General features: G+C 40.7%; 1 protein-coding gene across 1 annotated transcript; it reads right to left on the bottom strand.

The window, feature by feature from the left end:
* Positions 1 to 670: 670 nt before the first annotated feature.
* entpd2b (ectonucleoside triphosphate diphosphohydrolase 2b) lies at positions 671 to 15570 on the bottom strand. The gene is made up of 9 exons (XM_069677250.1): positions 15454 to 15570; positions 10041 to 10158; positions 7528 to 7678; positions 5045 to 5204; positions 4139 to 4366; positions 3756 to 4025; positions 2180 to 2299; positions 1763 to 1897; positions 671 to 1646 (listed from the first exon to the last, which is right to left on the bottom strand). Exons 1-9 carry the CDS (start codon positions 15568 to 15570, stop codon positions 1431 to 1433), a joined length of 1515 nt encoding a protein of 504 aa, XP_069533351.1. The 3' UTR covers positions 671 to 1430.
* Between the last annotated feature and the right edge of the window lie 3209 nt (positions 15571 to 18779).

The raw sequence follows: 18779 nt of genomic DNA, 5'->3' as shown, positions 1-18779 counted from the left end.
GGTTTCTGTGTGTGTTATAGAGAGTTAACTACAGAGAGAGCAACTCCAACAAGTCTATTCGAGTTTTAACAAATGCACTGATATTTGACTGTGGAGTAGGAGCACTGCTGCCTTCTCTGTATGTGTAACAAGCAGTGGAAGTGCCTTGTGAAACTGTCTATGAAGGTGCATCTCACAAGATGAATCATGAACCCTTTAAAACGCAGAAACACACTGCACTGTTTTCTGAAGACTGTGGTAAAAGGGCAATAGCTCTATAGCTCTGCTGTAAGATATCAATGAGCCACTAGTGCACCTGACCACTGCTAAATTTAAGACCAATGTAAAAACGTATTTCAGATTCAGTGTGGACCACCGATATGCGCAGGTAGGCCTACAATTGCTAGTAACACAATGTGGCCCTTTCTCTGTGGTGTCATGGGTTCTATGCTATATTAGCAACCACACACAACTTAAACTTCAAAAACAGCATTCTACACAAGGTCCAACTCCACCTGAACTTAGATTAAAAGAGCTTTACACCTAATATTCTGATTTAATTCTATAAAAATGCGTCAAGCTATATCAAGCCGTCCTTCATGGTGTTCTTTTGTGTCTTTATTTACAGTAAAATCTGGTTGTTAGTCTAAATTATTGTTCTGATAAGAAATCCTTTTGTGAAGCATTTTATTAGAAAACACACAAACACAATATACATAAAAAACATTTAAAGGTTAAAGTTGTGAACAAAGTATTTAAAATAAGAATGAGAAATTAATCAGCTAAAATTATTTTTTTAATATGAAAGATATAAACTGAAATAAAATGAACAGTGTGTCGTAAAAAGGAAACGCCTTACAATAAGGGACACAATATCTTGATAAACATTGTGTAAAGTGTAACCAAATTACATTCAGGCCTCCCCTTTAGTGGCAAATGCACCAGGGGAGTGCTATGTTCCCAAACCTACAGGGCAGTCAGGCAGAAGTAGATCAGTGGCAGATTCTCATTGTGTTGGCTTCATACTCCTCACACATGAATGCATGTTCCTGAAAATCCTGACTTAACTTTAATTTGAGGGTGTTGGCATGCATATCAGATCAACGGTGGAGGAACAGTTATCATTGACAACATGGTCCTACAACTTAGAGACCAATGAGAAAGTTTAAAAGTTACTGGCTAAAAATAAAGTCGATGTAGGAATGCAGTTTTAGTGGTTAGTGTTAGTGAATATAAATTAAAGTCTCCATGTTTAGGATGAGTGTCCTGCTGGGGGACAATGAATAAAATAAAATACAGTTCCAACACATTTCACCCATCACAATGTGAACGCCCTTCAATAATAAAAACGTATTTCAGATTCAGTGTGCCTGAGTTTAGGGCCTACACAAACACAAACATTCCACTTTGTTTAGTTTTTTTCCTGGCTGCACTGAATGTTGTTGAAATGTCTAGATATTGCTTTCATTGCCTCCCTTCTTCTTCACATTACGAGCTCGGATTAAGATGAAGACCAACACTGCTGCAAGCAGGAGGACAAAAAGAAAGATTAGCACCCCCCACGCTGCCGGGGTCAGGGCCTTCCTCAGCCCCACGGTCTCAGCCGGCAGCAGATTGCTCAAACTCAGCATGTAGCCAAGAGCCCAGCCAACCGAGGTGTCCCCTGCCTGCAGGATCAACAACAAATGATTACTGCTACAGGGTGGAAAATGGTTCTTTACTTTCTGTAACTTGCAATCTGCATTGGACTTACACTTTGATTAAGTGATGATGAAATTCTTACCTTCTTCTGGAAGGAAATGTGTGGAAATGATGTGTCATCAAAGCCGTATCCTCTCAACATGAGAATATTAACGAACACAGAGGAAGCACAATAGTCCTGCAAACGAGACTGTTGCTCTGGAGCAAGAACCAGCATCTGAAACATGTGCCAAATATGCGTTAAAATGTTACAATACAATACATGAATAGAATTACAATAGATCTTTTCAAAAATAGGAATAAGGCTTGCTCTATCAAACTATATAGGGGCACAGAGGGTGCCACATTATCGCTACGGGTGCTGCGGGTGACACTGAAAGAGATCTTCGATATTGTCATATTTTCCCACAATCAATACTGCACATTACTGCAAAGCCCTCCACAGGTATGAACACACATGCAGAGACAGAATAAATAAAATGTGTTTAAATAATGTTACTTGATTGAAGGTCATCTTGCACACAGCTCTGGCAGCCTCCTCCAGCTGTTGAGGAGTGGCCACAGTGATGCCGGTGATTTGCTGCAGGAAGGAGTGAGTGTAGAAGAATGCAGAGAAAGCCTGACGACACAGAAACAGGACAAGATATAATACAGTCAGAAAAGTAAATTATTAGAATGTTGGGAAATAATTTAGCTATAAAAGTGATGTAATTAATAGAAAATAATGGGTATATAAGCAAATTATGTCTAAATTTTATTAGCACTGTGTTGTGCATATTCTAGTGTGTAGCCTACTGGGAAAATCTGTAGGTTCTAAATAAGTCTGTACAAAGTAAGAAGTCGAACTTTGGTGCAGTTGCTTTGTTCTTGAGGTGCGATAATTCTTATACCATTACGAGGCTGGCTCATAAAGTTATTTGTGCCACTTTGGTATTTATCTATCCAATTATTTATTTACTTGTGAACATTATACATTGGAGGTACATGTAAATGTGCTTTGTACTTTTCCTTCCAATTCACACAAAAAATTATATGTAGTAGTTTGTGCTTCACTACATTTGTACATCGCTTGTAGTATATGTGTATATATGGATAGCTAGATAGAGATGGGTTGGTTCCAGGCCTTAGTTTTTGTTTGATAGTTACACCCATTTAGCTGAATATAACCAGTATTGAGTTTTGAACCCACCTGTAATGGAATACAGTAACTTATATTGTGCATGTAACTACTTTTAATGTAAGAACAAAGTCAAATTTTTTGCGCTAATGTCCCTTCTGAAAGAAAGGGCAGCCTACTGAGGCTTCTCTAAAGAGAAAGGAGTGTCTCTCTATGCTCGTAACAGTCAGTGGAGGTACCGAGTCAGAAGAGAATCATCTGAGCTGTCTCACACTAGCTCATCTGAGAGCCAAGGATCTGTAGAGCATCTTTACAGGTCAACATCACACAGAAGTCAGGCATTTAAACAGCCCATAGGATTGAATTTACTGTATAATCTCGAAGATTTCAATTTCGCCCTCTTTGGCGGCACCTAACGGCGATAAACAGTAGTTGCGGGAGCAGACTTTCTACATATCAAGATGTCCATGCTTGGCTCTGGTTGTAACTCTGTATGTATCTGTAGTCATCAACCTTTCCCTAGTTTGTTCAGCCATAGTAGATTACTGTTTACTCGCAACACTTGCAGAGACTGGAAAAGCAGCCACTTAGCTCCGCCTGCCCTCTCTGGCAGACCAACCACTGCTGGGTGATAGAAAACGTGTCACTAACTGGGTGCCGTTTGTGATTTTTTCCATAAATGTCACCATAGACACCCAGTCCATAATAATACCATATACTGCAAATGCCAAGGCTTTCATCAGTGCAAATTTAGATTAGTGCTAACCCAAATAAAATCAACTTCTGTATTTCTGTGCATGTGTTGCACAGTAATAACAGCTATGTATATAACCTTTGATTTAGAAAGTTTGGCAAAAATCATAACCTTGTAAGATAATCTGTATTTGTACCCCTTTAGACTACAATACTACTGGTGTATAACCCCCCTGTGTCATCTATTCCCTCCAACCCTTGTTACCATGAAGCTGCCGGTGACATTTGGCTGGAAGACTTTATCAAAGGAGCACTGGGAGAAGGAGCAGCTGTCGAAGGAGAAGATCTCGGACAAGTTGCCCAGACAGTGTTCATAATGTCCGCTGCCTTGTACTGTCAGAAGGGCCTCAGAGTCGTAGGAGCTGGGTTTGTACTTTTCTGTACAAGGAGAGTTGAATACTCGGTTCAACTTTAGAGTTCGACTGTGGTCTGCGGGATAGCAGGGGTGAGTGACTGAGCCAGAGTAACCCTGAGACTGAGAGAGACAGAGAGATTATATTAATACAATAAAAATATCTATACCCTGTAATCTACATATTTATATTGGTTGTTTCGTTTAGTTTTTCATGTTCTTGCATGTGACAGTACCTTCAATATATGAGCCAGCAGTCTCTTCAGGGCCTGGTCCTGGCCGTAGCACAGGAAGCTGTGTGTGTACAGAGAGTACTCCTGGCCATAAAGCTGCAGCTTCATCATGTCCTGTTTGTCCTCTACTTCGTCCCGAGTCGCAAATGTTATCTGAGTGGACGCCCCGCCAAAATCAAGCGCTCCCACTGTGGGCCTGCCGGGGCTGAGCCAGCGCCCCACGAATCCATACTGCAAAGGCGTAATGAGGGAAGCAGAAGACAGTGGAAACTTTCATGTTAATATTATTAAGAGTAGCTGTCTGTGTCATACATAAAGATGAGTGAGTGGAGATGCATTTTGTAAGCTGACTCTGCCTACACAAATTACCCTAAATGACCCAAAGATCCATCTCCACCAAGAAGCTGACAACAAGCGACCACTTCTGACAGCAGAGGGAAAAGTTATAAATGAGTGTTGTAGAGGCCACTAGGTGTCATCAGTCACCCTCTAAAACAGCCTTAAAGAGACAACCACCACCAGGCACAGTCCCAGTATTTGCAACTATGTTGTGTAAAACCAAGACAAATATCTTACTAAAATAACTTAATGGAAAGTTATTCTAATAGAAGCAGCTTTGCCCTCATTGTTGCTCCATTTCAGTTTTCCAAATAGAAATAGCATAGACTGTGCTTGTAAGCTATCTCCTGATTAGAGATCGGCACTTTACATAGCAGCCTCTGCCATCAGTGTGCAGATGTGTGTGTGTGTGTGTGTGTGTGTGTGTGTGTGTGTGTGTGTGTGTGAAAGGGTGAATGTGACATGTAGTGTAAAAGCGCTACATGACTAGAAAAGCATCATGTAAGTTCAGTTTATTTACCATTACCATTTACAAGAACACACTTAACACACTCATACAAGTAGTCCTACCTTTATGAAGTTCTCTAAGAGATAGTTAACGGTGACCCAGCCGTACGCCCCCTCCTCCTGACCGCTCAGTATGGCTGCACCCCTGTAGCTGAAAGGGTACGCCTGGATTTTGTGGCCCACTTCCTGCAGAATCTGATCCGACTGCACCGGGCTGGACATACTGTTTGGGGGAAAGAAGAGTCATATTTTATTACCATTATCACAAGTTTCAGCTGCAGTAGGTCACATTTAAGGGTATTTATTCAGCGGCTGTATGAATAAAAATAAACAGTTTTCATTTGCTTCTTTCTCTTGCCCAAATCCTTTTAACATATCTGTCAGACCCGAGTGTCATCAACAGCTAAATGAGTACATGTAAGTTGTAGGAAAAAACATTAATGACAAAAATTGTATGAGCTCAAAGGGATGATGTGCGTGCACAGAGAGGCAGGCTCTTGTCTCTAACTCAAATTTCAGCTGTAGGACACGTCTGCACTGAGCGAATGATTTACATATTCACCCCCGACTGTGTGATTGGGCAGCTGTATTTTGCAGCATATTTGCATAAAGTTAAATCGCATTTGAAAATGCTGACAGTTTCTGTCAAAACACTTCATACCATTAAAATTCATGAAGAGTCACACAGTTTTACTTGATAAACAATCAGACTGCTAAATATTCTAGATCAGGAGGAATATGAAGATAGTTCAAAAACAAACGTCTTAACAATCATGTCAAGACAAAGAACCCCTTATTTCTTCTTTTGTTCCCTCATTTAATAATGGATGAGTAACGACAGGGTTCATATCTGCACATACACAGGCAGCTCTGTATGCAAAATATTCATGTCTGTAATTTCAGATAAGATGTACAAGCACACTGAGGGAAGATGTCAGTATAACAGTGAATCTTTATGTCTGCAGATTCATTGTAAATAGTTGTTCTTCCACCTGCTGTGTATAAGACCAAATCCATCATGTCTTACAAGAGGGATGTCACTGGTGATATAATGAAATATATATATTCTGAGGATTCTTAGCTGCTTATGAAACAGACTGAAAATCAATATTACAGATGCCTCCATATGACACTAACAAACCATCAGGAAGAAAACTTATTATTTCAGTATCTGAATTTTTATGTCTGTCACAACTGCAGAGGAAGCAATTTACAGAACGTAGACCAGAAGTGCCTTTGTTTACATTTCATGGCTCTAACTTTGTTCACAAGTAGTACATGTGCTCCTGAATGAAAATATTAGGAGCTTGTTAACAATTTACTATATACATATATAAGGTGCATGTGTCTGTGCTAATTATTGCAACAGTGAATTATTGCAATTATTGTTTAATCTGCTCAGAAAGACATATTCAAAATGTATATTCAAATCAGCTTGTGTAACAATGATCTGTTTCAAGCGAGGAAAAGTAACTTGATCGTTGCTAACACTTCCTCACGGACATGCACCGTCATGATCGCCATTGCAGCCGCCACCCTCACAACAATCAACGTTACCGTAGGCTGCCAGCTACCGCTAGCTGCAGCCCCGGAAGCTGGCAGGATTGCAAAGTCGACATGGCAAAAACAGCTGGTAGGCTGTAATTTGTGTGTGTTTTGAATGTGTTTTAACCAAGACTGATCATTCCTATACAGTTATTTTGAATGCGTGAAACTGCTGGTGGGGGGTAGGTGTCAGGCGAAGTGATTAACTGCACTTTGCCTTTGTTTACATTTACCAGGGCAAAAGTTTAAAGTGAGTGACACATATGACTGCTAAAGACAGCAGGATGAGATTTTTTGTTAAAAACCATCACTTAAGCACGTACAGGACAAAATCAGCAAAGAGATAAGAGGTACGGCTTCGTCCACAGGGGGGCGCCAAAACATAAACATAAACCGAAAGTTCCGCACAGGAGCTTTAACTTATATACAACCTCAGTAATTTTGCCATTATCCTACTGGTTATTTGTAACCTTAAAGCTTGGTGAAGTGTCCGTAGTTGATACTATACTACTGTGTAATGTGCATGGAGAGGACTAAAGCCCAAAAAAGTATTGATTTCCTTTAATACTATAAAACAAGTTAAACATGTTGTTGTTCTGTATTTTTCAAAGATTACTTTATGGACCATTTCAGATGGGAAAGGCAAAGACAATCTAGGCTTCTCTAGTGTGGACTCAGCCTGCATCATTGTAGCTGTTTATATAAATTCATTTGGTTTTGTTTCCCATATGATACATAACTATGTTTTGAAGAGCCCATAACAGTAGATGAAATGTTTTTGTTTTATTAACATACTTTTAAAAAGGGTTAGTATAATATGACAGTAATAGAGCTGCAACAAAGGGCAAGTAATGTATGTGACAGTAAAACAAAGACATAGACACAATGCAAAGTAAACAGAGACAGTCTGTTCCCACACACACACACACACACACACACACACACACACACACGCACACACACACACACACACACACACACACACACACACACACACTCACTGCAGAAGCCTCATGCCAGCTGTGGCTCCCAGGTACACAGGTGTGAGCTTGTGCCTCTCTTTGGGGATGTCCTTCACAGCCTGGTCCAGACAGACCTCTAAGCTCTGCCCTGCTGCTCCCTGTTGGCCCACATAGCTGGAGATGCCTCCACCTGAGCCAGTGATGAGCAGGATTAAAAAAACACAAAACAGACTACATTACGGACATGTAGAGTCTTGTTCCTGTGTTGAACTGTGAGAACGACATGTATAGTAGTGCAAATTGATCACACCCTCAAGACTAGAATTGCCCCAGTTACCTTGAAAAACAACTGTGTGACATTCTGCTCACAACTGTGGGAAAATGTAAAAATGTAGACAGTGCTTTTGTTGACAAAGATACATTTTTTTATTTTTTTTTATTTGTTATTTAAAGTTCACTCCTGACTTGGTAATTGCTATAGTTAGGAAACAAGACAGTGTAAACACCATGTTCATGACTAATTGGGAAGGAAAGTGTTTATCTAAGTGAAGAAACATAATGATCCTGTGGCAGGACAGGATTGGCAAAGCCCTGAGCTCAACACTGACTCACACCTGATCCACAATTGCCTGAGACAATGATTTGCTGCACTTGTTGTGATAACATAATCCAATCACAGGAAACAGCTAGCACTATTTTAGATCCCACCCAGTGGTGATTATATAACAAGAAAAACAACTTTCTGAAATGTATTTTTCAAGAACCAAAACGTAAAGCACAATGAGTTCCCTGTGTGCATGTTCCTGTTTAATTTCACTATCAGAAGATTAAAGGTTAAAGTCCACTGATAACCAGTGTTTTGAATATAAAAAGTTTATACTGGATCTGAAAAGGAGCTGAATAGTTGGATGGCAGCTGTAGTTTTGCAGCTAATGTGGATAAAAGATTCTCAAACATTCAATGGATAGCTCACACAGTCAGCACAGACAGCAGAGTCTATCATGTAAGGGCTACAAACACATGTGTATATGGCACTATGTTGACTTTACTTGATTACCTTTAAGGACAGACTTTATCAGTCAGGATTACAACCTGAATGTTGGACCTTGGCTTTAACGTTTACAAGTTGGATGCTGTAATAACTTTCACATGACACCAATGCAGGATCACACTCACAAAGGATCTATAAAACTTTTCAAACTACACCCACAGCTTATTTTACGTCCCCTCTTCAGTATGTGTGTACAATTCAAATCTTCAACAAATATACCAAAATTAGGTTAGATACAAAGCAAACAACCAATTCATGCTAGTGCATTTAGCTGAGCTTAAAAAGTGCATTTTCTACACTTTTTGCATCACTCAAGCAGTATTAATCACTCTGGATGTTTTAATGACTCCTACTGCTAAACCAAGCCAAAATACACAGCGAGCTGCATAATATTAACTTGCTAACAGTCATCATGAGCAACAGGCAGAAGCATATCTACGTCTGAATTAAAGCGAATTTCGTCACCTTTAATGAGGCTGTTCAATCAGAGAGAATGGTAAATGTAGTCAATATAAGTATTCTGTTCCTCAGTGCGTGATGTTTTTGGCTGGTGGTGCTGCACCAGCACTGCCTACGTGTACCAGGATGCATTGCATGCAAGCAGCAGTAAACACTGCCTCACTCCACTTTATTTTTTGGCTATTTAACTCTGAGTTGAAGTAAATATCCAGTCAGCCAGAACTCTGTAAAATGTATCCTCTGCCGTAGCTTCCTCCGCACTCATAATTTTGGATGCCAGTTTAGCTGTAAGCGTAGCTAGTTTAGCAGCTGAAATAGCCTGTAGCTCTTCCAGGTCACAAACAACGTCGTATGACTGCTGATGGTGGAAAAAAACAGTAGATCTTGCAGCTGCCTGAAGCTGCGCCTGGAGAAACTGAGAACATCAGTATATACTACAGACATTTTTCAACCTCCATACCTAACTCGTTAAAATTCGGTTGAAACACAAACGAATTGTTGTAGGAGATCTTTTAAAGAATGTTCTTAACAGTGTTTTTTTAAGAGTTTCACTGGATCAAGATGTTGAAATCACCCACCCAAAGCTTATAGCCCACTTCTGTTAGGCTATACTCTGAAACCTACACCCTAAAATATGCGGTAGAGGTGTTATTACACTTTATACATAAAGGCAGAAAAGATCTTTTTATTCAAAGAGAGTTTAAAAAAATCTCTTAGAAATCTCTTATAATGTTAGTGAACACACAGCAGTGGGAACATGACCCCCACCAGGCAGCTCACCATGCTATCAGAAACTGACAGTGCTGCAGCTGTGGTTTGAAACATTTCCATGGAAATCGAGTATTTTTTGTTCATTTACTGAGAATCATGGTAGCTGTTGGAACATGTTGCAGTTGGGACTCTGGGCTGACAACAGATGCTGTCCTCTGAGACAAAGCAAGCAATAAACTCTCAGAGCCACGTTATACGCCTATGAGTAGGAGCATTGGCAGGAGTGTTTGACATGCAAAACAGAGATTATTGGTGGAGAGCTGACACCTACCCTTTACATGACATTCACTGTGCTGGGTGACCACGCCTGTGCCATTCTGTTTGTCTGCTGGCCACTTGTATATGTACAACGCTGTGTGTGAAGATCCAGCATCCAGGACGATCCCGTACTGCAGATAGGAACAGGCAGAGAAAACACAAACGGAGAAGGGCTTGAGAATAGAGACAGCTAAACATTTCCAAAAGAAAACTGTGCTGACATGTTGTAAAGGGGAGTCTAGTTAACTAGAAAGAGTTTACAATCGTCTCTCCATACAAATTTGGCATCTGAAAGGCATTTGGCTGCTGACTAATAATTTTAGTCTTCAAAGAAAGCCCTCCAGGTGTATAAAACACAAGAACATGTGTGCTGAACAAACATCTATTACACAGGAAAAAATCTAATTCATGATTTCCTTTTGTGAAAGTCAAACTTAAAAACATCCATATTAACATATTAACAGCCCTGAAGCAGAAAGTATTCTCTATGTGATCACATCTTCGCTCATTAATTCTCTTTGAAGCAGCAATGTATTTTCAATTTCAATGACATCGCTGATTTCAATTTGAGCACCTTATTGTTCCTTGGTATTATATAATTTACACATTTGTTTTGGCTTCCACAAGGCCATAGCAATGAAATATAAATCGTAAAATACGGTCTGAAAAAACTATCAAAGTTCTTTCTGCACTTCTTGATTCCAGTCAATGTTATGTTATGAAGAAAGATGAGGTTGTTTTTTAATTCTGTGCCAAAATACAACACACCTGTTTTGTAGGGCAATTAGTAAATGTACATATTGAAACACAAGTGGGACTTTTCATAAGGCTTGTTCTTGTATTGTGGGCAAAGATCAGTTTAACATAGATGCCTCTTTTTTCATCTGTCAATCATTAATCTCTCTCTTAAAACTAAACTCTAACTCTTTGTCTGTCTGAGTGGCGAATCCGGCTCATGCATTAAACTCGTACAGAAAGCTACAGCCTGTTATTGAGAACCAAGAGATCTCAGAAGCACCATTTTAGCTTTTTCTTATCAATTGACATGTTGTACTTTTATAGCCCTCCATGTTCTAGCATACATTTGTTAGCTTTCATCCCCGTGTGTACCCTTGTTTGTCCTCAGACCCTGCAACCACACTCTGGTGAACTCTAGGGAATTTTGCGGTCTAAGAAAAACTCAAGGAAGTGGTGCATCTGCTGCACCACTCCTGTAGGACTCACAACTCTAATCAAGTTTTCCTGTTGAAATTTATCTCGCTTCTTCAGTGACTTCCTTTAAACCTGCTGTGAGTATGTAGTAGTATGGATGCCTCTATACGGCCTATAAACAAACAAGACCATCAGGAAGAAGATGGACTGAATAGTTATTTTTAATGCCTGTCATTGCTGCCATCGGGTCGGTGCCTGATGAAACGATTTACAGCACGTCACCCAGAAGTGCCTTTTTTCATTTTCCATGGAAAAGAGTCCCCATGAGTACAGCTGCACAATTAATTAAATATTAATCCAGATGATGATTTTGGCTTCTCATGATTAAATAAACATGATTGACGGCGTATATTGACATTTAAAGGAATGCTACGCCAGTTAAAAAACTCTGCTGTATGTCGTATCAAGCACTCCCTAACAGCTACTCCCCCAGGGGGCATGTCATAAGCGCCTATCTTGCAGCAGCAGTTTAGAGTGGAAGAGTAAACAATAGAGACAGGTCAGGAGAAACAAAAGGCAAATGTCTGGAACAGAAGAAGAAGATCTGGTCCCCTGAATCGGCTCCTAAACAGTCGTTTGGAGGTATTTTAGGTTTAGGGCAAGTGATATAAAGAAAGAGAAATTAATATGCTAAGGGTGCATGAAACCTTTGTCTGCACCACAAAGGAACACAACTTACTTGTTCAACCACCTGCAGTAAACACCACAAAGTTCAGTATGAGTGTATGAAGGTATGAAGAGGAATAACGTCGCTACTCCCCATCCAGCGTCAAGTCAGACATCCATAACAGCACAATTTAATTTGGGATAAAAAGTGTTTTTGGTATAATTTTATTGATATTTTGGCTACAGGGGAATTCACTTAGCGTGAATTGCGCCGCTGATAGCACCATAAATTGTGCACCATTTGCATCCACTATCTGCACAATCCGCAAATTGCACTGATGATATTCAATTGTAAACGTGGCCATAAAGCTTCGCAGATCCGTGCAGTTTGCTCTTGTTTTGTGTCTGATTGTGGAGAGAAGCTGTCAGCACCTCCACTCTCTGCTGCACGGTGCTGCGCTCTCAGGCAGTAGTTGAGCGCACACTGACGGATCTCACCTCCATCCACTAATGACTCATTTAACTACATGCAAACGACACCGGAGCACAGAGACGCTGTTTGCTCTGCAGTGTGCATTCAACCCTCTGCGTGTGCTTCGAGAATGAGTCTTTTTGTGTCATTTGCGCAGGTTTAGCTGGCGCAAAAGCCGTGCAATCCTTTAGTGAATTCCCCCTTAGTTTGATGCAAAATTTCTACATGAGCCTGAATGTAGCACAAAAGAGATAAGAGGTACCGCTTTGACCACAGGGGGCGCCAAAATCGACACAAAACTAAAGTTCCTCACAATAGCTTTAAATATCTACTCAAAACACATTTTTATCACCTTTATGTCTTTATTAATAGGTCACTTTTAACCTTGGCTTTATAGTGTCTTCATCTTTTCTGTTTAGTTTTTAAAGTTATGACAGTTGCAATTATTAGAAGCTTTGTATTTGCCAATGACAGCTTTATAATTGTATAGCATGATAGACTGTCGAGGCAGCTGAACCCTCAGGTGCATCTTATCCGTCTGTTTATGGTTACCGTCTCTATCATAACACTTAATTACCACATGAGGAGCCTGAAATACATCAGTGTACTGATAACTTTCCTTATCAATCAATATATAATGGTACATGGACTGCACTTATACAGTATAGCGCTTTTCTATATAGCGCTTTTCTATATAGCGCTTTTCAGTTTTGCGTCAACTCAAAGCTGCTTTTACACTACGTGTCACATTCACCCATTCACACACACATTTATTGATGCTATAAAGCAAAGTTTCAGGAGCAGGACCACACCTTAACCAATCCCATGAATTCAAACCTAACCACCTCCTCCTCTTTCGATCTCGTACCTTTTTCTTTTTCTGTTTCTTTCTGTCCTCTTATCCGCAGGGCCCTGAAGGGTTTCGTCATGCCCGGGTGCTACGGCGGATCCCCAGTAAAGCTTCCCCAAATCACTAACCGCAAGAACTTCGACCTCTCCATGCCCAAGCATCATTATCATCAATCTCATTAATCAATCAGTTGTTAAATCATATCCTGTTGATGGTGTGGTTATTGCTAGTGAACACATTGATGGCAAAGGCCTAAGTGCCAATCTCCAATCAGATCTATGCCCATTCATACCCATTGGCTATTCTACCAGGAGCAAATTGGGGTTCAGTGTCTTGCCAAAGGACACATCGACAACCTTCCAAGTGAGTGACAATCAACTCAACCACTGAACATCCTGAATATAATTTACAACTGATCTTAAGCATTAGGAAAACTATTTTCTATTAAGCAACTAAGTCAGTTAGAAATAACTTTCCCAGGAAAAAATATCATCTACTTTCTGGGATGAAAAAAACTTTTCTCTGACAGAATTTCCACTTTCACTACAGTGTAGAAAATTAAATCAGAGCAACTCTTCTGCTCAAATGAAAGGAAACACTCTCATAGAGTCTGAGAAATCCATCCATGCAAGAAGGTATGTGACAGACGATCCAAGGGAGAGGGGCTGCACACACACACACACACACACACAAACACACATACATAAATCATTATGTAGAAATAGACACACATGCTCATCCTTCCACACTCAGACATTTGTGAACATACAACTTCTCAGTCAGTGCAACAGGTGAACAGAAACGTCGGGTGGAACTGAGCCTAGTTGTGTCTCATCACATTTTCTCATTAGTGCTGCTCAGTCAGTTGTAAGGACTCGCTCTAACACTTGCCAAAAACACAGAGGAGCTCTAATGACCTGTCTGTCCTTTCATTTGGGAACTGTTGTACTTGTCTCCCTGCAGAATGTGAGAGAAAGCCTTTTGTGTCCTTTTTTGGATACTGGTGAAACACATTGTTACTGAGTGAAAAGGCAGCATCAATACACTAAAAAAGGCCCCATGGGATATAAGCAGTAACACGTACAAGAGGGAGGACAGTGGACAAAAGCTGGAGTTGACCTATGCAGCTAAAACTGGTCTGAATGCATTGAAAGCATTAAACTACAGTTTCAGGACTTCCATGTAGCCTGTTGAGTTTTTTTCTTTTGCAATTATTAGATATTAAGATAGAAAATACAAAACGTTGCAACTGCAGTTTTCCACCAAACAAATCGTCTTTGGATATTTTAACCCTTAATTGGTATTCTGCATGTCGGGCAGTCTTTTAAGTCACCATATCGCTCCACATGTTAAGTATTTTGATACAATGTCTTTCCACACAATGAGGGAACTTCACAGTTCATCAGTGTTTCAGGCATGAGGTCACCTGAGAGTATTTACATCACAGGGTAACTGGTGACACACTTACTGTCCTACATCGGTCATTCATCAGTGGCAAAACAAACATGAATAAAAATACAAAAAACATTTCACATTTAATTTCATACATGTAGGGTTTTTATACTAAAGGGTTTTCTAATAGGCTCTGATTAGGTGACTCGATAGTAAAAGTTTAAGTTTAAATTAGACAAAAAACGGTTTAAATTTGCGTAATTTTTTAATCATGATTTAAACTGCTACATTATAGGAATACTATTCTGCATTCACATCGATACACAACGATGTGGGCGGCTGTGGCTCATTGGTAGAGATGTCTGGGGGTTCACATGTCACATGTCGAAGGGTCCTTGGGCAAGACCCCACACATTGCTCCCGAAGGCTGCAGGAGTGGGCATAGATCCTGTTTTGGAGACTGGCACTTACTGGCCCATCAGTGTGTGAAAGGGGGAATGTGACAAGTAGTGTAAAAGCCCTTTGAGTGCTCGGAAAACAAAAGCGCTATATAAGTACAGTCCATTTTAACATTTACAACAGAACAGTTGAAACGATTGGCTGATTTCTCCAACTGAGCAGGGAATATTTAACTGGTGATTAAACTAATTATCGCTCATGATTTTAAGGATACGAAAGGATGCAATTGTGAACAAAATGGGAAAACAAATGCATGCAAATAATGCCAAACAAGCCTACATCCTGACATAATGTCACTGAATCCTCTAGTGACAGTTTTCTGTTTAACACCTTCTCGCTCCCGGTCTGCACTCTGCACGGCACGGCAAGGCTTTGGTTACACCATCCCGAAAACCTACACTCTGATCCAAAAATACCCAATGGAACCGACCTTACCATAAACCCCGGAGCCTCCTGGACGTCTTGAGTGGGGATAGTAAGGAGCAGGATCGCAACAAGTCCAAACAGCAGCAACGCGATGGGGACGGCAGGGTGAGCGGCGCGCTGAGCCATGAAGTGAAAGTGAGAAGTGCAGCTCTTCTCTGCGCCTGCAGGAAATTTGAGCGTCGACTTAATAGCGGCCAAGTGGGAGAAGTGGCTGCTGGCTTCCCGCTGGCCGGGCGTTATCACTGCCCGACTGTGGTTCACGCTTCACCTGCTGCCTGCCTCCTGTTTTACATTTCACTTGAGCTAGCAAAGCAAAGCCTGACCTGAATTTATGTCCCGACTTCCGCGCGCAGCCAAGTCGTCCTCCATGCGCCTGAAACCAACTCCTCGGTCAGTGAATGAAAACAGCTCCAAGGCTACAGAAGCCATGGAGGGAACAATGTTTTTATTATGAACAGAGCTGCTGCAGAATACGCTGATCACACTAATTTAAAATGGAGTTACAGTAATGATCATTTCCGCGTTTATTGTGGAGACATAAAGAAAATCACATGGTTCATAATTATTCATATATCAACAATGGGTAAATAAGGGCTGGCCTGAACTGGCAGAGGTCCAGGTTGTAGGGTGTTGGACTGTGGAGCTGCAGAGCTGGTTGTTGTGTTCATCCAGCATTTGCATGTGAATGGGGGCAGCTTAAAAACCTGATTTGCAAATAGTGCCTCATTTGAATCCTTGAGTTAAGCATGGAAATGAAGTTTTCACGAGAGGCCTATACTTTCTTTGTACCTTTTTTTAAAGTCTATTTTTGCTGAACTCTTCTGACAGAGTCTAAATTTAGCAGAATATATAATGAGTTATTTTGAAGGAGCTCCTGCATATTGCACTTCTTCACACTGTCATTGAGGATACTAGTTTTTATATTTTGCTCCGGTCACACTGAGCTAAAAAACGATCATACTTTTAGTGTAACTATTAAAATTCCATCTGGGTTTATCCCTCTGAAGACCTGAGGCGTAGCTGAATGCCACAAAGACTTACATCACTCATGCTCTCTAATACTTTCAGTCTTTCCATTGTGTGCTTTCCTATGTTGTGCACAAATACAGTGAACAAGCAGTCTGCAAAGAGTGGGCCTGTTTATATTTAATGCAGGCTACTACTTAAGAATAAAAGACCTAGAAGAAGAATATTTGATAGGTTATGTAACATAAAGATCAGTCATAAATGAACAAATATTACATTTCTAAGCAGCAGAGACTAAAATATTCAGACTTTAAGTCGAGTAAGGGCTCAGCTCCAAAAAACATCAAATCCTACAATAATGCAAGTAAATAGTGTTTGCCACAGGGTTTCTAAAAATGTAATAATAAGAAAATGTACAGTCTCCAAGCTCAGCCAAAGTAATCCCGATGTTGTCAGGGTTAATTTCTCAAGCCCCTTTCATACATACACTGCAATCCTGAAAGTTTTCTGAAAGTTTCCCGACATTATCGGGCTGGGCTGCATGTGTGAACGCAAATGGCCGAATTTTTCACCCTTACACATGCAGACTTTTTCCAGCCAGCCACCTAGTAAAATGACTGCGAGAAGTTGGTGTGAGCTGATGTGTAAAGGCAACAGGTAACAGTCAGTAATCAGTAATAGTCAGTGACGTTTATATCATGCCACTTGTGTGAAACCAATGATTGTATATATAGATGGACGATGCGTCTCCATCTGCTACCATTGTACAAAAGTGATGCCAAAATAGCCCCCGTGATTGGCGCTGCCATCTTGTGATGGTGACGTTATTTGGAGCCAGAGTCTGTACAGTAGAGTTCGGTGGGTGAAGCGGCCGTAGCCACTTCTGCTAACCAAAACACACACACACACTTAACTTACCGAAAAAACAGCAAGGATCCCGCACGCCGGTGAGTTTAACGGCAGAACAGCTTCTTTGTGTCGGTCTGAAGTTAACGTTCACAGATATAGAAACTTCAATGACTGTAGTGATTGTGTTTGTTACATTTCCTCTCACGGATCGTCCTCCACTCTGCTAATCTGGAACTGATTGGCTGCAGGAGCTGTATTTGTCAACAGAGCTGTCAATCATCATTTTGACAGCATCAAATAACTAATTAAAAATAAACTTGTCAGAAAAATGAACACTTGGACGTAAATCAGCATGATAAGAACTAACTATAATGACAGAAACAAGGTTTGCGAAAAATGTATCTGCCGTGTATTTTGATTTTATAGTTTGACTCAGGTCCCATCTGTTAACATGGAGGCGGGCTTTATGACCTATACTGCAGCCAGACAGCAGGGGGTGAAACATTTGGCTTCACTTTTAGGGAGCTGTCATGTCGTCCATCTTTTTATACAGTCTATGTGTGAAACCAGAAGACCGGCACATAACAGGATGATTATAAACATCCAAGGTTGAAGAAGAAGGATCACGACAATAGCAAAGATGGCTAAAATTGGAGAGATAAGAGATTCAGGCGCTTCTGGCTGTAAATGGTAAATGGACTGTACTTATATAGCGCTTTTCTAGTCTTTGTGACCACTCAAAGCTGCTTTTACACTACATATCACATTCACCCATTCACACACTGATGGCAGAGGCTGCTACGTAAAGTGCCCAACTGTCAATCAGATATCACATTCATACCTGTTGGCTATGCCACCGGGAGCAATTTGGGGTTCAGTGTCTTGCCCAAAGACACTTCGACATGTAGCCTGACGGAGCTGGGGATCGAACCTCCGACTTTCCGATTGAAAGACGACCGACTCTACCACTGGGCCACAGCTGCCCGCTGTGAGGGCCGAGGACGAAGCATACTTTTTACGCCATGTCCTTCCTCATGAGACCCCCACCCGTCCGACAGGGAAAATCAACTGAACTCCTGAAATTGTCAGGAGTGCACACTGTGTGAAAAGGGCTTCAGAAGTGATACAAGCATAAACTACATGTAGAGATTGACATAGCAAAGTATGATGTCAGTCAATGGTTTGCATTGGAGTTATTGAAACTTAGAGTTGCGCTTGCATTCGGCACAATCTTTCGTGTAGTAGGAGTGTGGGTTGTTTCCCATGCACCCAGGAAGTGTGCTGGACTTGGAAGCCAATTTGACATAGAGGCCAAAAGGTGTCATCACTAATTCTGGGTCCATCACCTGATATACATTAGCCAAAAATACCTTTCCCATATACCTACAATGCAAAAGAGTTATGATAATCAGCTTTCATTTTAGGTACATCAATTTCCCAGCACTAACCATCAAATGGGCCTTTTTGAAATCTAACACCGTAAAGGTTGATTTACTGAAAGCTGGTTTACAGGGCATGTT

Source organism: Semicossyphus pulcher, unplaced genomic scaffold (assembly GCF_022749685.1).
Source record: "Semicossyphus pulcher isolate SPU_LCO1_2020_fin unplaced genomic scaffold, fSemPul1.0.p SCAF_28, whole genome shotgun sequence".
Classification (NCBI taxonomy): domain Eukaryota; kingdom Metazoa; phylum Chordata; class Actinopteri; order Labriformes; family Labridae; genus Semicossyphus; species Semicossyphus pulcher.
Note: the sequence above shows the minus strand (reverse complement) of the source record. Positions and strands in the feature narration are given on the sequence as shown.